General features: G+C 45.4%; 1 protein-coding gene across 1 annotated transcript in view; it reads left to right on the forward strand.

The window, feature by feature from the left end:
• Positions 1-25,660, forward strand: part of GRIN2A (glutamate ionotropic receptor NMDA type subunit 2A) — a 361,604-nt gene that overhangs the window by 202,932 nt on the left and 133,012 nt on the right. Inside the window, exon 4 of the mRNA XM_008526526.2 lies at positions 10,839-11,431. Within this exon, the coding sequence (XP_008524748.1) occupies positions 10,839-11,431 (593 nt within the window). The remainder of the gene's footprint in view (positions 1-10,838; positions 11,432-25,660) is intronic.

A 25,660-nucleotide genomic window follows, 5' to 3' on the forward strand; every position in this document is an offset into this window, starting at 1 on the left:
CACCAGGGCCTGCCCCTAGCAACTCTCCTTTTTCCAAAACTAAAGTCACCTCCTTCAGTTCAGCAGTGGCCCCTCTGTGTGTGACAGCCAGAGATGAAGACTAATGAACGGCACCTGTTTGCCGTTTCTCCTCGCTGGAACGGCTTAATGACAAGCAATTATTGTTGGTGGCAACTTGTCATGTCTTTCTTCTGGGTCGTAGCAGCTGTGGCTGTCAGACTGTCTGAGAGGAAACCAATCTCAGTGGCATATTAAAGGAAGAAAAAAACAAAAGCAAAAATAAAAGCAGGATGAAGAGCTCATGCAGGGAAGAGGGAGAGAGGTGGAGAGAGGCAGCTGCCCCAGGGGAAGAAACATTGATAAGAAAAAGGAAGGATGGCGAAGGAAAACGCACCACTCTGCAGTTTGAATTCTTCTAAGTTCAGAAGATAAGTGAAGAATGAGTGACATTATTCTTCACTTTTTTTTCTAGCTAAAGTAGCATCAGGTGTCTTCGGTTGCCAGTGACAGAAAAGCAAATTCAAATTGGCTTAAGCAAAATACAGTAATTAATTGGGACATGTAATTGACAACAAGAGTATGTTGGCTTCAGGTGTGGCTTGAACAAGGTGCCCAACAAGAATGTCAGGACTTGGTAACTCTCCATCTTTCAGCTTTGCCTTTGGCTCTGATGGTTTCCTTCTCAGGATGGTGTATGGTGGCAGGATAGCTACCAGAAATTCTGGCTGAACATCGTTCCAGGTTCCAGGTTCAAACCTAACTTAAAAGAAACTCTTTTCCTAGTCACTTTCTCCACAAATCCGGAGAGTCACTCTGATTGGGCAACAGTTTGGGCATGTTACTATTCCTGAATGAATTGCTGACAGTAGGGGGATTGGACGAGCCAATTGGATGGACTGAGAGAAGAGAAAGGATGGCTGCTAATGAAAATTCACTATTAACTAGTCAAAGAGAGAAAGGATGCTCAGTGGTCAGAATAACAAAGCCCATGAGGTGGCTCAGGGAGGCTCATACTTCCCTAAGAAAAGAGATCTGACAAAAATGGCTTCAGCTGCACACAGCAAAGCCAGTAGCCCCGTTGGGACTGGCAAAAAAAAAAAAAAAAAAATGCTCCTGTGTACTTGAGGTTATCAGCTTCTCGGAGACCTGACTCAGTGATGTCTGATCAGGTAGAATTGCCCTCTGGCTTTCTGTGTGGGAATGGCTGGGTCTAGCGTCGGATAATCCATAATCGCTATTTGAGTCAGATGCTCACTTGCAGGTTGACAGAGTCCGGGGGGAAGCCAGCTTGGACCTTTGCTGTGTCCTTGTGTAGAAATAAGGGCCTGAGTCTCAGCAGGCATCTCTCGTTGGCCAGCCCTTCCAATGATCGAGAAAGCAGGGCTGGATCCAAGAAGAGCCATCTTGTGTGATTGTGACGGGTGTAGAGGATGTTGGGCTGTTCTCAATGAGTTGCAACTGGAATTAAGGCGTACACCCTCCATGCCTGTGTGCTTTCTCTCCTCCGGCATTGCGTTATATGCTACAGGGAGAGCTTGGCTCTGGATGGTGAGCTGGGACAAGGTCTGAAACGCCCAGCTGGACATGGGAGTTCCAGCCACCCTATTTGAGGGTAGGGTACCCGTTGACTAAATGATGCGGCAAACAGTTACGTGCCTTACCGCGTCCTCAATGTGGGCTCCCCTCTTGGCACAGATCAGAATTCTGCAGGGAAGAACAGAGATGTTTCACATGAAAGCCCAACATGCCCCAAATTCCAAGTCCCCTCCTGGCTTCCCTGCTGGGAATCAAATTGACCTAGGAGTTAAAGGCAGCCCCCTTGCTGTGATCTCCAGGGCACTCACGGTGTGATGTGGCCGCTGCTTCCTGTCCCAACTCGGCTCTCAACACTCTCTCCCTTGCTCATTAAACTTCAGCTGTCCTGACTTTCCTTCTGTTCCCCAAACCTGCCAAACCCTTTCCTGCCTTTGCACGCGCTGCTCCTTCTGCTCGGGTGGCTTACCCCCACCCTGCCCCTCGGCCCTGCCTGGCTGACTTCTCCTCGGGATCCTTCTGATCAGCTCCGGTGTAGCAGACCAGATGATGCCCGCTCTCTCCACCCGATCCTGAACTATTACATAATCTCCTGTCCCTGATCTTATTCTCTTTATTGATCTCCTTCTTCCTTGTCTGTCTCCTCCCGTGAGAACAGAAGCTTCATGAAAGCGGGTCTCTTCACTTTGGCAGTCTCCTTCTCTAGATTCACTTCCCTGGAACAATGCCTGGCACATAGCCGGAGTTTGTTAAATTCGTTGAGTGAATGAAAGGCAATCAATAGATGAATGTTTCTTCCTAGAACCGTAGATCTGGCAGGTTCGCTCAAATATGTAAAGCACAGTCTCCCTTTCTGCCCAGTAGCAGCCTTGCAGACTCAGAATGCTACTCCCGTTCATTCCCAGAGCTGTGGCCCAGCGCCACGTAAGGTGTCGAAGAGGACTCTGAAGGTCATTGTGTCCTGCCCTCGAGAATTCTAGTCCGAGGGGCAGGCGAGGTGCATGACTCTTGGCAACTAGGCAACCACGTATAAGTCTGGGCTGAAGGGTGAGATGTAAAGACGAAAGTGCTGGAAATTCAGAAGGGGAGGAATACGTAGGAAGTGGAGGCACTCTGGAGTCCATGATGGATGTGGGACGTGGGGCTTGACGGTCAAGGCTACCATCTTCACTTCACCACTGTTGACACCAACTCCGCTTGACCGAGTCCCTCCTGTGCGCATTATCTCTCAAAATATCCACAGCAACCTTTTAGGGTGGTTACTGTTATTATCATTCCCGTTTTTCAGATGAGGAAACAGAGGCTTAGGTTAAATAAATAACTTGCGGTAAGAAGCAGATCCAAAGCAGGCTGTCAGCAGAGCCCATGTTCCTCCTACAAACCCCCTGTTCCTTGTAGACTGTCTTTGGCGAACACACGTCACACCTGTGGCCTCATAAGTCAGCAAAGAGAGCACCCAAGCAGAGGGTGAGAGACCCCGTGTCTGTTCCTGCTTTCCCACAAATTTATGTGAAATTTGGAGCAAGTCATCCAAGCTTCTGGAGCCTTAGTTTCCTCAGCTAGAAAATAAGGAAGCTGGACTTAGCAGTAGCAAGAATCCTGTGCATCAGCGTATCCTGGGGAGAATAGGTATTCTAGGGTTCCTCAATGGAGATTCTGATTCAGTGGGGGTGGTGTGGAGTCTGGAAATCTGAAGGTATAAGAACTTCCCCAGATGAGCTGATACACGGCTAGGGTTGGATACTGTAGGCTTAGGTTAGTGCTTTCAACTCTGGCTGCACATTAGACTCACCCAGGGAATTTTAAAAATCCTGGACCCTGTCCCAGACCAACTGAATTGGCATCTTTAGGGGTGAGGATGGCGGGGATAGGAAAGCATCAGCTTTAAAGTTTAAAGACTACTGAGCCCTTCAAATGTGGCTAGAGTGATTGAGAAACCAAATATTTAATTTTATTTAATGCTTTAACATTAAGTTTAATTGGGCTCATGTGGCCAATAGGTGCTGTATTGGAAGCCGAGGCTAGGATGAGGTTGAAGTCTTGATAGCACTATGTGGCTTCATTCCTTGCTCCACCCCAAGCTGTAGAGCTCTTCTTAGAAATTGTCTTACATGATACCCATGCCCTCCACTCTAGTCTGAGAGATGAGCGCACAGACTCTGAGTTAAGGCTGGTCTTCCTCTCTTGGTCTTCGAATCACAGCACTTCGGCCACCCTGGACAGCTACCCTAGCTGGGAACCCACAGTCACCAGAAACTTAAGATAAAATTCTCAATTTGGAGAGAGAAGAGGAGAGAGCAGAGAAAAGGAGAGTTAGGTTTTTTTTTAGAAGAATATTTGTAGATTTGCTCCTGAGACAAGCAAAATGGAGGATAGAATGTAAATCATAAAATGGTCCAATGAGTAGAGATTGCTTGGGATAAACTCTGTGTTTGTGAATAATGGGCTGATGTGCTTTTGGGAAATTGCACCTCGGAATGATTTCCCCTCTCAGCTCCAGTCTCCTGCATGAACTGATGGCCCATTGGTTTGAGATCATTGCCATTGGTTTCTCATTTCTGGGCGACTTTCTTTTCTGGTTGGGTGCCTCAAGAAAGATTGAGTGCTGGTTATTTATCTCTCACAAACACACACACACACACACACACCCATTTCTGTTTCCTGTTCTGCATATCTGGGATCAGTGTTTCCAATAGCTAAGTGTCCAGATTCTGGATTTGGATTACCTTGTCTTTATTCCTAGCTCTGCTATGTACTAACTATCTGAGTTTGGACAGGTTACATCTTTGAGCTTGAGTTTTTAATCTGTAATACATGGATGATAAGACCTCCTACTACGTGCTACATTGTACTACATATTGGATCTGCCCATTAAATGTTGGCTATGATGACAACTGTGATGATGATGAGGAAGAGGAGGAGGATGGATGTATGTAATGGTGATGATGATGATGGTGGCAGATGATGGTGGTAGATGATGGTGATGGTGGATGATGAAGATGATAGTGGATGATGATGATGGTGGTGGATAATGATGATGATGGATGATGATGGTGGTGGTGGTGGTGGTGGTGATGATGATGGTGGTGGTGGTGGTGATGATGATGGTGGTGGTGGTGATGGTGGTGATGATGATGGATGATGATGATGGTGGTGGTGGTGGTGATGGTGGCGATGATGATGGATGATGATGATGGTGGTGGTGGTAGTGATGGTGGTGATGATGATGGTGGTGGTGGTGGTGGTGGTGATGATGATGGTGGTGGTGGTGGTGGTGATGATGATGGTGGTGGTGGTGATGGTGATGGTGGTGATGATGATGGATGATGATGATGGTGGTGGTGGTGGTGATGGTGGTGATGATGATGGATGATGATGATGGTGGTGGTGGTGGTGATGGTGGTGATGATGATGGTGGTGGTGGTGGTGGTGGTGGTGATGGTGGTGGTGGTGGTGGTGATGATGATGATGAAGGAGGAGGGGGAGGAGGAGGATGGCTGACAATGGGATAGAAATCCTCCAGTGGGACAGATTCACTTATATGTATGTGAGAATACTGTTTATCTGAATCCTGAGACTTATCAAGTTTGATACCTTTCCATTTTCTCTAAACCATGGAACTGAAGTAAAATATGTTTAAAAGCCCAGTTGATACATGCTGAGAGTGACAGAAAGCACGTCAGGGCTCACCAGGGCAACCCTCCAACAGGAGCAAGCAAATTCCTAAGGAGGCCCTCTTGCTCTTTGCTGGGTCACCTGCATCATTATTCTTTTTGCTGGTGCCGTCTCTGGCAGGCAGAAGCAAAACAAGCTATGGAAATGGGTGCGGGGTTGACAACAGCCACCAGTTCTCTCTTGCTTCCTGGGGATGAGCTTCCTGCTCTTTTATTTCCTCACCAAGGATTTATTGGGCTCCTACTGTGTGTCAGACACTGTGCTCGTCTTTGAAGATGCTAGCTTGAATAACACTCATCCTGCTGGTGAGGCGAGAAAAGCAAATAAATCAGCTTTCGCGTTCATATACTCAGGTCACAGAAATTTAGTTTCAGTTGGACTGGCGTGGGGCACAAACATTGATATTTTTTATAACTTTCCAAGTGATTCTCTTGTTCAGCCAGAGACGAGAGCCACTGGTGTGTGCAAGGGGGCATTGGACGACATCTTGTAATAACTGAACTGTTGTCAGCATGGGGCCAGGTGGGTTTTGGAGAAACCACTTACCCTCGCTTCCTGTGCCTTTATGAGAAATGCCATCCAGGAGGGTCGTAACAACTTGCAACACCTCATCTCTTGCATAGTTAGAATCAAAGAACTAATAGGTATGGGTGTCCTTCATAGCTTCGTGAGTGGGTAAGGGAAATGAAAGTTGGTGTTAGACTCTATTAAAAGTCAGATCTTGATACCAATGGAGTCAGATCTCACCCTGGGGATGCAGCAAGCTCCAGAACATTCTAGAACATTGCATCAGGAGAACTGATCTAATGAGACCTCAGTTGTGGTCGTACTGAAACACAGAGTTGAGAGCAGACACCCAGAATCCCACATACCCCTGCCTCCCTCGCTCTGTGTTTAAAACAGTTTGTTCTGTCTTCTGCAGAGCAGTGAGCTTGGGGAGGGAACTGCTTCTGCTTCAGCACCGAAGTGGGTGTCTGAAATCTGTTCCTCTCCCCCGGCTGCACACTGCCGAGGAAGCCGGTGCCAGAGGTGGTCGAGACTCATCTGTAGAATCTGAAAAGCACAGGCTGAGTGGTGGCAGGAGGAGGTGAGGGAAGGAGGGACAGCCTCTGCTATCCAGACAGGAAGCAGGAAGAATGTTCTGGGCCTTGAAAGAAAGGGCCATTTGGCATGTCAGATGCCAGACCCTGGGAGTATGGCCAAATTCCCCCGTCACCTCCTGCCAGTCCATAAAACCACCTTAGAAAAACTCAAAGCTAAATGTGAGCTTCCTCAGTGCCGTGCTGTGAAATTATGTTTTGGAAATACCTCTTGCTTCCACCCCTCTGAGGGGTGTAGGATGCCTCTGGCCCACGATGGTTTTGGAAGTTAAAGTTTCAGATGCCAATGGAAATGAAAGTGGTGTAGGGTAGCTGCATGAGGTCCATGAAGGACATTAGTGATGGTTTCTCTCCGAAGCATGATTCATCACTGCGAGGAAAGACAGTCCCTTCTCCTCTTCATGCAGCCTCCTTGGGCTCAGAATGACTGGGCTGGTTTGTGGAGGGGAGGGGGGATGTGAAACTAGCATGTCAGGAGACCGGGAGATTCCAGTTTCTGAAATAGGATGAAAGTCTCCTTAAGTTTCCGGAGGTGTCCATGTGGTCTGCAGGACTGAGGACGTGAAGAGGAGCTCCCTCCTCTTGGAGCCAGAAATGGGTAGATGAGCTTTTTGATCTTACCAGTTCATCCCATCCTAACAGCAGTCCCATGGAATGGTGCTCACTATTCGCATTTTATAGGCAAAGAAACTCAGATTCAGAAAGTTTAAGTAGTTACCCACTGCCACGTGGCTAGTTGACAAAGAGCCAGGACATGGACTCAGGTTGGATAGACTGCAGATCCCATGCTATTTCAGTTATAAAGTTTGGTGTGCATAAAGGGGTAGGCTAGAGAGTCTGGACTTAATGTGATAGGTCAAAGGGAGCCATTGATGACTATGGAGGGGAGGAGTGGTATGGTTAAGGCAGTGTTTTAGGAATGTCAATCAGGCAGCCATCGACAGGGTGAATTGTTGAGATGCTCAAGTCCAGAGGGTGAATTACCTCTTTCGGGGGCAGGTAGCATAAGTCCCTAATGTGAGACACTGAGACTCCTGACCCGTGGGGAATAATCCATCAGGGATGTACATTTGTTGAGCACTTGATATGTGGTGGCTACTGGATGCTTTTCTACAGGGAGAGCCTGAGTGTGTTTCTTCATTTGTAAAATGGGGATGATACCAATTTAGGAAGGCAGTCGGGCATGAGATTAAAGAAGATGCTCCATAGAAAGTGTTGAGCCACGTGACTGTCACCCAGTGAGTAGTTCTGGCATGTCGGCCAGTATAAATATCACCATTGCCATACCATTGTACAGACGTGGAAACTGAGGCGTGGAAGGGTTAAGTGGTTTTTCCTAGGGTCTCGCAATCAGAGTTGGTACCTGGGCAGTCTGACCCCAGAAGTTACACTGTTTCCATCCTTGGGAGAAGATATTCATGGGGTTCAGAAGAGGGCAAGAGGAGAAATTCATCTTGGGCTAAAGTCTTGCAAGATGGGGGAGTGGGGCTGGCGTAAGGCAAGGGGTTTGCACACTCTTAAACAGATGGCCTGTGCCAACAAGCTCTTGGCCAATGAACTGCTACTGCTATGATCATCTTTCTCCTTCGTGAAGTTCACAATGCAGCCGTGCCGTCCTCTATACATGGTGAGCCCGAAGAGGTTGCATTTGCTTACAACTCTGCTCTGTGCACAGAGCTGCTCATGGATTCACTGGTGATGTCCAGATCATGGTACATAGATGAAGGGGCGTGTTGGGGCATGTTGGGACATGTTGGGGCAAGTGTTGGGGCATCCCAACGCCACCAACTGCCACATCTAGCGTGTTTGACCTCCACCTCTCCACCAATACCAATTATCCCCAGGAAGTGTGTGTGCGGGGGTTGTCTCAGAGACGGTTCTTGTTGGGTTCCACCTGTGCTCCTAGCACATGTCCTCCTGAGAACTTTCTTTGTCCGCGTGTGATCAGGGCCGGAAGATGCTGATCTCAGTGCCTTTTGCAGTCATAATGTAACTCTGGCGACCAGCTTCTTCAGAGGCATCTTTGCTCTGTGGGAATTATTACATCACTTCTGTAATTAAGTTTGGAACTTTTTAATTCCATCCCAAGATGCACCTGGCAATGCAGGAGCTTGATGAATATGACTGCCTTGAGACTTCACTTCCGCGTGGATTCTTTATGTTGTTGCTTCTTTTTGGTATTTAATGAGATTGTATGGACAGCTGTTGAGGCTTATTGGCCTTCTATCTTCTCCTTCTTCTTGCTCAATATATTTGGGAATTGGATGGTTCCTTGGATGGTATGGGATGACGTTGAAAGTTTTTATTTTTTGGACATGACTTTTGAGAGTTAGAAGACAATCTCAGACGTGGAATTCTCCTCTTTCATTTTAAACCAGGGGCCTCCCTCTTAGGCTTCGTTCGCACATCCATTCACTCAGGCATTTCCTCATCCCCCGTTTACTGATGTGTCCTGTGCCAAGCTTCTGTCAGCTTCTGGGGACAGAAAGAGGAGGACAGCAACATCTCTGCCCTTGAGCAATTCAGAGTCTTGTTGAAGCGTGATTTAAAATGATTAGTCAATCCCAGAATATTGGATTTCTCCAAAAGCTACTGTAGGGGAAAAGGTAATTATACAGAGTCTTTAATCTGTTACCCACTTTAATTGATTTAACTTAATTGATTTAATTGATTTAATAGAACAGTAATGTTGGAAGGGGCCCAGAAGGGATTTAGTCCTACTTTTTCTCTTTCCCTTCAGGTCACACTGCACTCGAATTATCCCCCAGACCCATGCATTTTAGAAAAGGGGACTATTTTGAAGAACTAGCACTTTTGGCCCATTCGGTAAAAATGTTCTGTTTGGTGAACACCCACAGAAAAATGAGGTAGACTTGTTGAAAGAGTTGACACGCACAGCTACAAAGTATTTTTCTGAAAGACATGAATAGAATCATCCACTCTTAACACACACACACACACACAAAATGGAATCCCCATATTCATACTTTTGAGGTTGTGTTCACTGCACGTGGCCAATACAGCATGCAAAATGAAAGCATGGATGCAATATGATAAGCACTGTTTGAGAATTCTTCCAGTTCCCAGACAAAAAAATATATCTCAGCATTTGTCAGTCCTGTCTTGCTCTAACACAGAGGCTTACCTTCTGTTTAGTTGGCATTTTTGCACCATGCCAATCATTCGACAACATGGTTGAAGCATCTGCTATGTGCGGATCTTAGTGATTCCCAAGAAGGCTGTGGTTGTGGCTTGTAAAGGGAGCTGGATGTGAAATCAGAGACTGAGTTCGGATGCTTGCTAGCCTATGTGATCATTTTGAGCCTCATTTTCCCCTGCCAACAATACCAGCTTCATAGGATCATCGTGGGGATTTGACGAGTTAAGGGGTCTGAGGGTAGTTTGTAAATTAAACAGCTGTAGCATCGCCTGCCTTTTTCAAATGGATTCTTGTGATCAGATCACAGACTCGGGGAGACATCAGGTCTGCTAGAGGCCCTTTAACCCAACACAAACTACCATGTCACTTTCCAGTTTAAGAGGCTCCCCCTTATGCTTAGAATAAGGTTTAAGCCTCTGAACATAGTCTCTGATGCCATACACGACAGGGTTCCTGCCAAGCCTTTCAACATCGTCTTATCCCCTACTTCGTGAGCCATGATGCGCTCATCTTCAGTTCCTGGAATAGTCAGGATGCATCCTCAGCGCTCCCCTGACTGTAGTGTCCCCCCATTACCGCTCTTCTGTACCTGGATACTCCTTCAACACCCTCTTCTGCCGCTCTCAGCTCCCAGTCCATGGAAGTTGCTCTTCCTCAAATTCCTGCCAGATCTATGAAGGCAGAGACCATGTCTGTCTGCCTTGTGTATCATCACTTCTCCAGGCTCTAAAGTGTTATTGCCACATAATTAGGTGTTCAACAAATATTTGTTGATTGAACAGCTAGATGTCCACCTAGCATTTATTATACTTTATATTACACAGGAGTCTAGAGTTCAAGTGACAGAAATCCTACTCACGTGGCCTCAAGTGAAAATGGGAACTTCTTGGCTTACATAACCAACAGGTCCAGAGTAAATGGCTTCAGGTACGGCAGAGTCCAGGTGCTCAAGTATGTCATCAGGAATATGTCTCTATAATCTGATGTTTTGTCTCTGTTGGCTTCATTTTCCAGTCATGCACCTGGGGGCCAGATAGAGTTCATTCTGTTGGAACCATATAGACTCAGTGGGAAGGGATGGGATGAACTAGAGGAGGATAGATGATGGGCTGGCGAAAATAACAGATGTCCTTCCCTGTACCAGGCTGTGGGCTCCATGTTCAGGGGCCTCTCTCATCTTTGTCTTTCCAGCATCTCTTCCAGAGCGTGGCATATAGTGGGTGCTCAGGAATGTTTGAGAATGAATAGATGTGTGATTTATTTCCCCTCATTTCTAGGAAGGAGCTTCTTTAAGCCTAAAAAGACAGATGGTTCTATAAAAACTTCCTTCTGCCTCATCCTCAGTTTTGCTTTTTTTTACCTCTTGGCAGGATCCGACCTCTACCTTCTTCCAGTTTGGAGCGTCCATCCAGCAACAAGCCACAGTCATGCTGAAGATCATGCAGGATTACGACTGGCATGTCTTCTCCCTGGTGACCACCGTCTTCCCTGGCTACAGGGATTTCATCAGCTTCATCAAGACAACAGTGGACAACAGCTTTGTGGGCTGGGACATGCAGAACGTGATCACCCTGGACACTTCCTTCGAGGACGCAAAGACGCAAGTCCAGTTGAAGAAGATTCACTCTTCTGTCATCTTGCTCTACTGTTCCAAAGATGAGGCCGTTCTCATCCTGAGTGAGGCCCGCTCCCTTGGCCTCACCGGGTATGATTTCTTCTGGATTGTCCCCAGCTTGGTCTCTGGGAACACAGAGCTCATCCCCAAAGAGTTTCCATCGGGACTCATTTCAGTCTCCTATGATGACTGGGACTACAGCCTGGAGGCGAGAGTGAGGGACGGCCTGGGTATCCTGACCACCGCCGCGTCTTCCATGTTGGAGAGATTCTCTTACATTCCGGAGGCCAAGGCCAGTTGCTACGGGCAGACGGAGAGGCCAGAGGCCCCGCAGCACACTCTGCACCAGTAAGAGGGGCTCTTTGCTTGTCTCCCAAAATGGGATCAGCTTTGTTGTTGTTTGTTAGTTTAAATACTAAGAGCAATGCATACCCATTGCTGAAAATGTACACTGAAAATAGAGAATGTTGTGTGTGTGCTTATGAGATTTTTTTTTCGGTTCTGCTCTCCTCTCTCCTCTTCCTCTCTTCTCGTCTCTTTTTGTTTTTAAGTAGTATGCTTTGTTTTATGAAACTTACTTTTTGTACTCAACAATATATCTTGGAAACCTGCATTTGAGATCTATCCGTCTATCTATCTATCCATTCTCTATCCATAGCTATATCTCAAGTATGTTTGTATACATGCAGACATACATGTATTTATATGTATGTGCATACATGCGTATGAACACACATGCACACACATGTGTGAATATATGTAGAATTATGCGTGTATATGTAGATATATGTGTGTAAGTGCATACATAGAGAGATGTATATGAATATCCATATTCTGTGTAACTTACGCATTGCATTTCTCAATAGGGATAAACCATGATTTATTTATCCAGTCTTGTTAATCACAAAAATTCAGATTGTTTCAGGTGTTTTTCCATTAGAAGCTGAACTGCATTGATAATCATCCTCCATGTCTCTCCATGCACATGAAGTATTTCTCTAACGTTGATTCTAAGAAGTAGAATTTGGGGGTCCTGGAACATGTGCGCTTTAAAATTTAAGTATCTATTGCCAAATTCTCCTCCAAAGTAACTATGGCAATTTATAGTCACACCAGCAGTTTATGAAATCACTCGACTTCCCACGTCCTCACTAACGTGTGACACTATGGGAAAACTGCTTACTCTGGGGCTCCTCATCTCTGTCTGAGTCTGTATCTGAATTTTTTCCCTTCTTATGTCCTCAGTATTTTTGTAGGTCATTGGAAATCTTGGCAAACATCACTTTTAAAGCTGCGTTATATTCCGTCGCATGGATGTACCATAATTTATTTAACTACTCCCGTCTCGGCAGACATTTAAGTTAAATTTTATGCTGCTGAGCAATGTCATTGTTCTTTGTGGGCTGTCATTATGGATCAGCTGTTGGGCCTTGGAGCGATCACTCCTACACCCGTTTGGCATGATTTTCACTTGATGTTTGCTGATTTAATCCGTGCTCATTCCTCAGACAACGAGCAGTGTAGCACGGTGATTAAGAGACTGGGCTCTCGCATTAGACTTGTCAGGGTTCACATCTTGTCTCAGCCACTTTCTCTGTGACTCGGACAGTCATTTTGCCTTTCTGGGCCTCAGTTGTCCATTGCACAGTGATGATAATAGTGCCTACTTTCTGGGCAGAGGTTCTCAAACTTGAGCATGCGTCAGAATCACTGGGAGAGCTTGGTAAAACACAGATTGTAGGCCCCACGCTCGGCCTCTGTTTCAGTAGGTCTGGGGTGGGCTCCGAGCATGTGCGATTTGGACAAGTTCCCGAGTGAGGCTGATGTGGCTGGTCTGGGGACCACACGTTGAGAATCAACATCCTAGGGGTTGTCGTGAGTGTTAAATGAGGTGGTACATAAGAAGTGCTGCCTAGCAGAGGGCCTCGCACCTGTAACTATTTAGTGAGTGTCAGAAGCATCAGTGACGTTGTTTTTGGTCATTGGAAGTGACAGTTGGCAGACCAGGTTCATTAATTATCCGCAGAGTAACATGTCACGCTGAAACATCTCTGGAAGGTTTTAGGACTTTGAATCTGCTACAGTTCAGGGATTATCTCTGGGCTGGAGCTATAGAGGTGTGTATGTGTGTGTACGTGTGTGTGTGTGTGTGTGATGGGGTAGACAGAATATGCCTTTCTACAATTGACATACCTCTGAAAAATGAACTCTTGAATTAAGAAATCACGGTCCTTTGAAATTTTCCCCCTTCCTCTTTCCTCTCCCCGTCTTTAACGATCCTGTTGCTACATGGCCACTTTCAAGCATTTTAAGTAATTGTCCAAATATCAGGCAGGAACCCAGATAAATCAGTATGAGACACGAGTGCCTCTTCCAGAGGCAGGATTGCTGCCAGCCGAAAGACAAGGCCTGGGCTAATGAATTCTTACTTCCCGTGAGAAGTGCCCTGCAGCTGGACTAGTCAGAGATGCATAATTTTGATGGGAACATAACTCAATTTTAGGAAAATTGAAATATAGTATATACAGGAAAAGGAATTTGAGAAGGATAAGTGTAAGACATTCAGATCTCTTGCAGTGCCCACCCAGAACCATTCTTTAAAAAAAAAAAAAATCCTATTGCTGTGAAATGCTGTTGAGCTGTTTCCAGGAGTTATGCTTTGAAGACAGCAATTTTGCAGATGGTATTTCAGCCCCAGAGAAGAAATGCAAGTGTGTTAAGTCATCATCCACTGCCTGGTGTTTAATGAAACATCTCTCCACCCATGGACCGCTGGTGGTGCCCCCCAGTGGGTGGGACTGGGATAACAGTGCAAGCAGTGGGTCCCCCCCCACACTTCCCCATCATAGTGTTTCTTAACTCCGCCCCCCAGAAAGGCAAGGACTGGGAGCTTGGAGAAAGCCCAAAGAAGGCAGTTTTTAAGAAAAAGATTAAGGGCATCATATCTCTTTATCCCCCATCCATCGCTGCTTCTATCCAACGGACCTTGCGCTAGCCCTCGGAATACATACAAGAATTAAGATATAACGTTGCTCCTCAAAGAATGTACAGTCTGATGAAGGTGGGGAAAATTTGTCTAAAGACAAACTCAGGCAACAAGAACTCTTTTTTTTAATATTGAAAAAAAAAAGAAGAGTGCAAAAAACTACGGTCTGATACAACACCCGTCCCAATTCTCACCACAGAGAGCAAAAGTTAACATGTCACATTTGATTCAAAATTTTACAAGAAGGGGAATACCACTGATAATGTAGAAGTCCTGGTTATTCCTCTCTCCAGTCCCACTTTGCTCTCTTTCTCTCCATGGGAAGGAAAAGCACTATGATGAACTGGGTAGGTATCCAAATCCACGTGCGTATTTTGTACTTTCAAAATAGAGGTACGTGCAACCTGAGACCCAATGCACTGTTCTTTTTAATGTACATAAATGGTATCTAATGTGTTAGAATTTCCTTTACCTCACCCTGATGGTTCAAAATCCATCTATGGGGACACATGTGGTTCTAGCGTATTCATCTTGGTTGCTGTTTTGTATCCTGTGGTATAAGTGTTCTGTCTTTTATTTGATCATCCCCCTTTGATGGACATTTAGGTTGCTGATGGTAAGGGGATCTTCCGTCTGGATAGCTGAAGGCAGAGAACAGGTGTCTCTGCGACCTCAGTTGGACTCGTTAGCTTGTTCCGTGGAAGCCCGGGACTCCAGAGTTAGGGCTTCTCACTTCAAGCTTTAAAAAGCTCCATTTCCAGCTGAATTAAAAAAATCTTATTTTGCAAAGCATCCAGTAAACAAATTGCTCTCGTTACTCCCACTGAGAGGATGCAAATAGCTTCGGAAGAGCTTCAGCTGAAGTCACACCTGATGGTTTCATGAGGCATTACTGGGGGGATGTGGGTCCAGCTTTAAGTAGTTGAACATGACATCTTGGGGCTACCTAGACATGTCCCTCGTGGTCCTCATGGACATTACTTATACTCTTGCACACAGAACATGTGTAGTTAGGATGCTGTCACAATGACCTATTGTCTACGATGCTGGACCTGGTACCAAGGACTGCCGGCTGAGGATGATGTGTCAATGATCTTACCGTGGACCTGTTTCTGTTCCTGGGATTTCAGGAAAAAACAAAGTGGGGGGAAGGGAGAAATGTTCTTTATGTCGAATCTTCCTAGTTTTACAGAAGGCACTTTGAAAAGAGCAGTCAGCATTTTCCGAAGTTCAAAAATAGCTCAGCTGTGTTATGTAACCTCCTGCTTGCTCTCGCAAAGTTATTAAACATCTGTTCCCTCGCCAAGCGTAGAGCGCATCACTGGCAACTTCCGGAGCTGTGAAGGTAAACCAGTACCTGTTCCGCTGGTAGGGAACCCAGGCTGTTCTGTCCAGTTCTGTTCCAAGAATCTGTCCAGTTCACTGGCGGATGGGCCGCCTGGGAGTCCGCGTGGCATCGCGGTTAAGAGTGGGCGCTGGAGCCAAGACTGCCTGGTGTGAATCCCTCATCTGAACCCCCTTAGATCTAAGACGTTGGGCAAGTCGCTTAATTCCTCCACGTCTGCTCCCTCAGATATAGCATGGGGCTAAGAAAAATTTTGTCTCTTAGCCCAGAGGCTGGCATACGGAAAGCAGTCTATAAATGGTTACTATTATTGATAAAATATGTGTGTGCCTTATAGTCATCTCTTCTTACTGTAGCAGAATTAAATGAAAACATATATGTATAACACTTATATTGTACCTGGCAGGTAGTAGGCGTTTCACAAATAACTGTCAACTCATTATTGTCTTCTTGCTATTATTATAATGTAATGATGGTCGTCATCATTATTATTACTCTGATTTGTGCTTGTTATACTCAACCTATGCACAGGCAGGGAAGTGAGAAATGGCGTGTATTTCCATCTTGCTTCTTAATGACTGAATTCTGACTCTATGTCCTGTGGCTCCGTTTCAGTTAGAGGAGCAGGAGAAGTCCCTGCATTGGAAGTCACATAGAAGTGCTCAAGTCGATCTGTAGCACACACGAGTACGAAAAGAACAGCTTCCCCTGGGAGACTTATGAATTAGTATTGAAGGGAAGTTATTGGCCTTAATTGATGAGACCTGGCTCGACCACTTATGTGTTTTACATTAACTTCTTGGTTTATGAGGTTGGGTTTCTGCTTTGAGAAGCAACAACATTGTAAATTATCACCCCGACAGGAAGGAGAATGGAAGAAAGATGTCTAAACGAGAGTGAGTTTAATTCATATTCAAGTTACATTAACACTTTTTTTCCATCTTCCTTTCTAAAATAACCACAGGAAATGTTTCTAGTTTAATGACCCATTAAGAGACTGCACTAAACTTGGTTGGCATATTTTTGTTCAATAGTCAGAATTATCACTGTTGGTTTCTTTATGAGTGCTGATAAAAGAGCGTGCTCAGTTAATTCTCTGAGCTTGACCGGAGTTAAAACTTCCCTGGGTGAATGTGATAACTCTTCACAAATATTTATCTGTGGGATTGCCATATGCTCGACAAACACTTCTGGCAATGGCACTGGGCACCCAGGAGACCAAGCCATCCTCTGGGCTTGTACTGTAAGTCTAACCCGGTCTCTGGACTCAGGAATGGGGGAAAATGGCTGAACCTCAAAGAGATATGTAGGGCGAGAATCCAGGGGCATGTGCCAAATTGAGAGCCCAAGTACATCCCACCAAGCTGTGGAATGTGGGTTTGGACAGTGCTCTGTTCAAACCCTCTCATTATCTAGGTTATCCTGGGCAAGTTACTTAATTTCTTTGAGCCTCCATTTCCTTCACTGTAAACAGAGATAATTCCAACCATAGAGGATTATGGCGACACTTAAATGCATGTAATTTACTTAGCCAAGCATCTAGGATATAGTTGGCACCCTACAGACGTTAATTCTCCTTCCCTGGGCCAAATGCACAGCTCAATCTGACTCCTTCTGTGTCCTGATCGACCCATGAGACGTGGGCTGTGCTCTCTCGGTGTTCAGCCTGAGAGCTAAGTCAACATTCTCTCCTCGGCATCATTGCTGTTTGTGGCATCTCTTCTGGAACACAGTCCTCTCTTTTTCTGGCTGAAAGTCAAAAGGACTGTATGCCAACCCTGCAATGCGAGTCAATCATCTCCAATTGGCATCCAGTGAATAGGTCGACAAATGGTGGAAACCCGATGCTGGCACCTTGAGAGGACCAGAAGTTGGCCGTGCCTTTACCTTGAAGGAAAGGTGGTTTGGGTTGTTTTGGGGTCATGCATAGAGCATAAATATTGTTCAGATTTGCTTTAGGCCAGATGCAAGTCTTTGGATCTGGGGACCAGCACGCCTAACAAAGAGATGTATTGATCTATTTCCTCCAGGGTTGAATTCCAGGGAAGTTTCCATTTTGAAACTTGTTAATTTGGTGACATATACTAGTAATTTGCTGCAACTGTCTTCTGTGAAAAGATAAAGCAAAGAAAAGCACCATCTTTGTTACCCGGGTGCCTGCTGACAGAGAGCATACTGGGGCAGGGGGTGTAAACGTGTGTGCACGGGGACCGGCTGGGAGACCACCTCATAGTCCAGGAGAGGGAAGCTGTGACTTGGATTGGAGTCAGGCTGCGGATTCAGAGCAGGGTGGGCGGGCTCGGTGCACGTTTTGGAGGTAAAATTCACAAGACTTGGTGGATGGCTATGAAATGATGAAAGAGATGTGACGATCAATAATTTTGCACCTGTGCTGCTGCATAGATGGGGGTGCCTTTTACAAAACTGGAGAAGAAACAAACTGGGAGAGAGTGAGTCAGGAACAACATCTAGTTTCAAACATGTTTAACTGACGCGCTTTTGAGACATCCAAGTGGAAATCTCAAGTAGGCCAGTTGGAGACAAGAGTCTGAGTTCAGACTGAAAATTACAGCACACAGGTTTTGAGCTTATTGGTGGCGGTTAAAGCACCAGGATTGGGTCAGGTCACCTAGGAGAAGATGAAGACTCAGAGGGATGGGGTTCAAACCATGAAGAGCTGCAACATTAATTGGGAAATAACCCCTGAGGGGAAAGAGATTACTGGAGAGAAAGCATTGGGCTGTGAATTCCAGCTGCATCTCCCCACGTGGAGACTCTCTGTCCCCAATCTTGATTTTGTCCTGGAGCCTAGTGGGTGTCTGTACAGTGTCTGTGATATGCTAGACATCGTGATAGGTAGAATGGACCTGCCAAAGATTTATTATCTATAGCCATTGCTAATCTATCCGGGTTTAGTGCAACCTAGGAGAGTTAAATAATCACACCAGCAATTTTAATCAATACGTGGAAAAGTAAAATTTATCATGTGATGGACTGCCAGGCAAATCATCAGAGCAGTGCATCCTTTGAGGCAAACGCGACCAATATGATACTGGGCTGGAGCCATGAGGTAGACGGTGAGCCAGGCTTTGGGTCTGGGGAGAGGAGGAGATGATACTATAGGAAGGGGAAAAAAAAATCTCTGCTTTTGTTTCATTCTTGACATGATCTGGGAAACACCTGATGGCACACAAAACAACAAAATTAAAAATCCCTCCCATCGTAAGGGAGGGCGTGTGGCACAGCGTGAGGGGCAAATGCTTGGGGCCAGTTTGTTTACGAGCTGTCCTTCCTTTGCTGTCCTGGAGGAGAGTCTGTCTACGCGCCTCCTCGTATGCAGGACAGAAGGCTCCTTGTCGTCCCTTCCAGGTGGGAGCTAGACAGCCAGCACGGGCCTCTCCCCCTGTTCTCTGCCTTCATCCTCTTGCATCTCTGCTTCCTCCTCTCTTGCCTCCGTGTGGATGCCACCTGCCTGCAGGTGTAACTGAGCCCCATGCACGTCCTGGTGCCTCAGAGCCTGGCCTGAGTCCCAGGGACGGAGGAGTCACTGTCAGCCTGGTGACGCTAGCTGGGCTCTGCGTGGGCCGGGGAGGCCAGCCGCATGTTGACACAGGCCCCGAGGTTTGGTGAATGAACTGGCTTATCTGCTGATGTCTGGTGTCCTCTTGTCCAGATCCCCACAGCCAGTTCCTGAGGATTCATTTCATATGGTTAAGTCCCATCCAAACGCAAGGAGTAAATGCACACTGCTCAGTTTCCTGCATGAGGAGAGCGGCTCTCCTGACGCCTGTGCTCATCTCCTTTTCATTCCCATCACTATTAATAAAAGGAAGTTTTAAAAATTCAATTTAATTAGGGGCTGGCCCGGTGGTGCAGCAGTTAAGTTCGCAGCTTCGGCTGTGGCGGCCTGGGGTTCGCCGGTTCGGATCCCGGGTGTGGACATGGCACCACTTGTCAAGCCATATGTGGCAGGTGTCCCACATATAAAGTAGAGGAAGATGGGCATGAATGTTGCTCAGGGCCAGTCTTCCTCAGCAAAAAGAGGAGGATTGGCAGCAGATGTTAGCTCAGGGCTAATCTTCCTCAAAAAAAAATCAATTTAATTAATACATCAGTATGTATGTGTGGGGGGAGGGCAACTTCAAGTTTCAAAAGTTACATTATAAACCATATGTATTTTAAAATGTGATATGATGGAAATATTAAAATACTCTAATGATATGGCCTACCATGTATTGAGTGCCTCCTATGTGCCAGTCAGTTTAAGTACATTATATAACCGGAATTTAAATAAATAAAACGTTCTCCCAAAGCAGAACGTGTGAACTTAACCACTGCACCACTGGGCCAGCCCCTAATTAAATTGAATTTTTAAAACTTCCTTTTATTTAAAACTTCCTGTTATTATATAACAGGAATTTCAGTGGTAGATTGCACTTCAGGTACAGTATGATCAAGGTTTTGGTTCTTTTCCCTATGATCTCTTGACTCTGTGTTTTGGGGGGTGTGGTCTTTGTTCTTCAACTAGTTCCCTTCATGACCTCAAGTTTGCTGCCAGCCACACCTGGGATGACTTCTTTGTGGCTACAGTAGAGCATGTGCACATTATTGGGCCAATAATAGCTATTTTGAAAATGCCATGTATTGACTGGCTTAATTCTGGACTCCTGCCTCAATCACTGAGAAGGCAAATAGGCTTAGGTTAAATCAAACCAGTCCAACTCTTAGATCTGGGAATGGGGTAAGCTTCCCCCAAGGCCTGTAGATTCTTATGGGAGGCATGAGTCTCACCAATGTGAGTTCTGTTAAGAATGAGGAAGAGAGAAATGGAGCCTGGATAGACTACTAGCGGGTCAATTATCAGTCATAATAACTCATATTACGTATGAGGAAACTGAGGACCAGAGAAGTTACATAACTTGACAAAAGCCACACAGCTAATATAAAATGGAAGCAAACCTCATATCCAGTTTTGTTTGGATCTAGCCCCATGATACTCCTTTCAGAGGCTGCAAATTGACCTGTAGTTGTGAGAATTTTTTTTAACTCACAGAATGTTTTTACCACTTTCAAAAGTTGAATTTCTCGATGTTTAAAAATTGTAAGATTGTGTGAAAAATTGTGTTTTTAGCTAATCTTGAAAATACGAAGAGCTGATGATCATAAGCCTGGAAGTCTGAAAAGTTGGGACACTAGATGCTGGGTCCAACCCCTCCGCTCCTCAGGAAAAAGCTGCAGTTTGCGAGTTCCCTCCTGATTGTGTGTTGCTGGGCTGGGGGTGGGTTTATGGGGAGAATTATCTCAGCGTTTACTGCCCCTTCCAATCTGGGTGTTTCCTCATTCACTCGATGTGTTGGAGTCACTCGGTTAGTTTCTGAATTTCTTTCGGAGGGAATTGCGCCGTGTGTGGCTGTAGATTCAGTGTGTCTGTGGGAGGAGGTGAGTTCAGGAGCCCCCTCTTGTCGCCATCTTGGACCAGATCGTTCCTCCTACCTGGAGATGGTCAACCGGACATGGGAAGTGACTTTTAGATTGAGGAAGGCCTGCCCAGTTCACCTTAGTCCCTATCTGGACCACTTACTCATTCATATTACCTTCATGGCCTCTTTAAGCCTTTGTTTAATCGTAAGATGTATTGGATTGATTACTTTTATCATAATCACCATTATTTACAATCACTACCAAAATAAGAACTTGATGAACCTGAAGACTGGGGGGGGGTCAGTTATCAGAACGAGTGATAATGGGAAACTCTGATACCTCACCTCCAGGCATCCTTATCCTGGCTCAGGACAACTAGATCTGAAGACCACATGGATCTCTCATCCTATACGCTTGCAGCTTCACCGAATTCTGGAGAAATCACCTAAAGAACTGCTGGTCTATGATTTTCCGTGACTGGATGCTCCACAAGATTGGAGAGGCGCCTCTGATCTTTGAGTCACATTTTCCCAAAACAAAACAAAACTGGCTTCTAAAGTTGCAGCTGGGAGTGTGTGGGACATAGTCATCTGGGACTAAGTGGTCATTTTATGTGGCCGTAGGTCACAAACCTACTTCTCCATTCAACTTACAGGTGAGAATTTGAGCTGTTTGTCCCTAGAGTGGCTTGTCCAAAGGCCAGAACTTACTGAATTACCCAAGGAGGGTTCCCACTCACCAGACTGGATTAATTTGTAGGTGGTCTTCTAAAGCTGGAAGAAAATCATTTGTTCTGCCAGAGGGTGGGGTGGGTGTCCAGCTTTTTTTTTGCAATGTCATGAAATTTGTCAAATGAATGGCGGACGGTGGAGTCTGATGGAACTCACGTCACTTGTTCAGAGTCACTGCTGAAAATGTCAATTTGTCATCTAAGCCTCGTAAAATATATGGTTCTAATCTGATTTTTCTTCTTTATGGTACTTGAGTTTTCAATATTTGCTATAAAAATAACTTTCGGGTTTGTAAATTCTAACTGCTAAGGATATGTTCAGCAGATTGAATGGTCTTAATTATCTTCATTAAATTTCATCTTGTTGACTTCCACTTCTGACCAAGATGGAGTAACAGGGACTGGATAGATCCTACTGACTAAAACAACCAAATACAGACAAAAATATAGGAAATGATTTTTCGGGACACTGGATATCAGGCGAAAGAAGATAAGAAATAAACTGGGGGAGTCCTATGAATGCCAGCTCACCACCTTGAGAGAGTTTCCAGGCTGCGACATAAGGATGGGAAACCCAAGTCAAGCCTGGAAGATTCTCTGAGCTGAGCAGATGAAGATGAGGCCAGGGACATAAAAGCAGCTAGAGCTCATAGGACAGCATCCCTGAGAAAAGTGTGGATAGAGAGCGCTGGAGGTCCACACAGCAGGTCATGGATGTGAGGGCACACAGAATGTGCTTATGGACAAAAAGAGGGGAAAATGGGGTCCAGAGAGGGTTTGGGTGTCATTCTCAGGCAAGCTGTGTTCCTTGCCATCATCAGAGTTTTTAAGTGATGGTGGAAATAGAACTTGTATTAGTCAGGGTTCTCCAGAGAAGCAGAACTGATAAGATGTGTAAGTGTGTATATACGCATGAAGAGAGAGGGAATGGGAATTGGCTCACGCAATGATGGAGGCTGAGGAGTCCTAGGATCTGCAGTCAGCCAGCTGGCGACCCAGGAGAGCGGATGGTTTAAATTCCAATCTGAGAGGTGGCAGGCTTGAGACCCAAGAAGAGCTGCTGTTTCACTTTGAGTTCTGAAGTCAGGAAGGGACTGATGTCCCAGATCAAGGTGCTCAGGCAGCAGGAGTTCCTCCTTACTCGTGGGAGGATCATCCCTTTTGTTCTATTCAGGTCCTCAACTGATTGGATGAGGCCCACCTGCATGAGGGAGAGCAATCTGCTTTACTTGGTCTACTAGTACAAATGTTAATCTCATCCACAGACACTCTCTCAGACACACCCAGAATAAAGTTTGGCCATGTATCTGGGCACCCTATGGCCTACTCAAATTGACACATAAAATTAACCATGTTAGAAGCCAAAGTCAGATTTAGGGCATTGGATTCTAACCCAAGCTTTGCTTATGTGTATGGCTGTAATCTTTGGCAAGACTCTTAGCTTTTCTGGGTCTCAGCTTCCTCCTGTGTAGATTTATGGTGTTGGATACAATAATCTAGAATGGAATTGCATGATGTCAGAGCAGAAAGGGATGCTGGGAATGACTGAGACCAATAATTTTAAATGTTTTTTCTTCTCTGTACATGAGGGAGCTTCTGGTTGCTTCTGCGATATTAGCAGAATCCCTGCATAGTGGTAACTCCGGTCCTTTTTTCTCATTCAAGAAAACATTAGCATGCACATGAGTTATGACAGTGACTCTGCTCTAATTTATATTTTTAGAATAAATAATTCATAAAATTTGCTCAAACTCATGAAGTAAATTATTAGTTGTAATGTTGGTTTTACAACATCAGACTTGTAAATTACTTCTCTGTGCTTTATTACAGATGAGGAAATTGAGGCCTAGAAGACACAGGGCTCGTTTTTCACTAACGAGAGACTGGTTAATGGCAAAGGCAGGCTAAGCCCAATTTTTCTTTCTCCCAGACTTCGGTGTGTTGCTTCCAATACATCAGTCCTCTTTCCTTCTAGTTCCTTTGTGATTAATAATAATAATTTGGTGGTGATGATGATGACACTCATGGTGATGATGGTGATGGTGATGATGATGATGGTGATGATAGTGATGATGGCGGTGATGATGCTGATGCTGATGATGGTGATGATGGTGGTGATGATAGTGATGATGATGATGGTAGACTCTAGGGACCTTGTACACCAGTACTTAGCACAGCGTAGATACTTAATAAATGTGTTGAATGAATGCATAATGATAATTGCTAACACAGCACTTGCTTTGATCTAGATGCCATGGTAAGGATTTTTACATGCATTATCTTGCTTTATTCTCCCAACAACTCCATGAAATAAGTGGTATTATCGTTCCCATGTTTGCATGAGAAAAAAAATCTCAGAGATAAAAATGACTCTGCCGGGGTCCCCTAGTGGTAGAACCAGGATCCAGGTCGTCTCTCTGACTCTAGCACCTGGCCCTCTGGTTCTCTGGCCTCTCAGGGGAGGAGGAAGCTCCAGGTGTGCTTTCGTGAGGCCCTGGCAAGCCTTCCAGTGCCGGAAAGTACATACGAAGACCCTCCCATTGTCAGCAGGAGTCATTTGCTCGTCTTTTGAGTTAATTTATTATGAAAATGTGATAGATGGGAATTCATTTTATAAACCACAAAAGCTTTCTGAAAATGTTAATATTCTCAGCATAATATCAATTATTATTATTGTCATTATCATAGAGATCTATGTTTGGCATTGCCAGAAATAAAGCAAGTGAAGATCAAAGGGGAGAAGCAGGTCTTTCCTGGGAGGATGTTTATGAGAATAGTTAAAAGCTCAGTTGCAGAGTCATCAGCTGCCTTTAAATTAGTTCTAGAATGAGTCCCTTCAGACTTTGTGCACCCCTGAGGAGTACCAATAAATATTAACTGGATGCAAAGAATGGAGCAGAAACGTCAGCAGGGGAGTCCCAGTGATTCTGAGTAGGCAGAAGGAGGGAAGTAAAAGGTAGAAGGAAGAGGGAAGCCAATACTTAATTTTGACACTGGGTGCAAGCCAGGTCCTAATGGGGTTGTCTGCCTTGATTTTTAAACTGTTCTATTCACATCTAGGCAGGAAGGCCAAACCATTGGCAAACATCTTCCACTCCATACAGGAGCTGGGGGAGGAAGCCATCGTGCGTGCCGCTAAACCACTTCCAGATCTTGAGTTTCATAAATCTTCTGCTCTCGAAACAGAGCTTTTCTTAAATAGATTGAGCTCTGAACACAGGACTAGGAGAAAGTGTTTGTCTTCAGCCGACTAGGTGAAAACCAAACCAAACCAAACCAACAGAGTAAAAGCAGTCCCCTGGCATCTGTCGCCCATGTTCATCTCCTGATTGCCTGGCTCTCATTCTTTCATTTGTTCATTCATTCATTCCCGCATGCATACATTTGTTTTCATTCCTTTGCTCTTTCATGTATTCGACTCTTAGTAGGTGTCTCTTACCTCTAGTAGATGTGAGACGCACAGAGTGACGAGCTAGACTCAGAAAGGCTCCCCACCTGAAGCTCCTATTCTGGTGGGGAGACCAAAAATAAGTGAATAAACAGATGCTGTCATGTGATATTGACAGGGGGTGGGAAGAAGAATGGGGCAGGGTAAGGGGATGGAGAACGAAGGGGGCTTGTTTTAGAGAGAATGGTTGGGAAGGTGGAGTTTTGGCGGATACCTGTAGGAAGGGAATAAGAAAGTGATGTGAAAATCTGGAGACGCTGTGTTCTGGAGGGGGGACCTGTAAGTGCAAGGAACCACAATTGGGAAATTGATCGGATGGTTTGAGGACCAGCAAGATGGCCAGAAGGGCAGAAGCAAATTGGGCAAGTGGGACCTGCATTGGGAGTGGCAGACCAAGTTCCATAGGGTCACAGAGGTCACGGTGAAGGTTCTGGAATTTGTTTCCAATGTTATGGGAAGCCATTGGGGAGTTTTGGCAGGGGAGTGAGGTAGTCTACTGCAGGGACCCCTGAGCTCGCACAGGGTGTATCTGGAGCCTCATTTGCTTTTTTCCCCCCTTGTGCTATTTCATTTCCTATTAGAAACAAGCTTTGCTTGGTGTGGAGCGTAATGTGCTTGCTTTCCCAGATTCCATCCCTCCCCTCTCC

Source organism: Equus przewalskii, chromosome 12 (assembly GCF_037783145.1).
Source record: "Equus przewalskii isolate Varuska chromosome 12, EquPr2, whole genome shotgun sequence".
In the NCBI taxonomy this organism is placed as follows: Eukaryota; Metazoa; Chordata; class Mammalia; order Perissodactyla; family Equidae; genus Equus; species Equus przewalskii.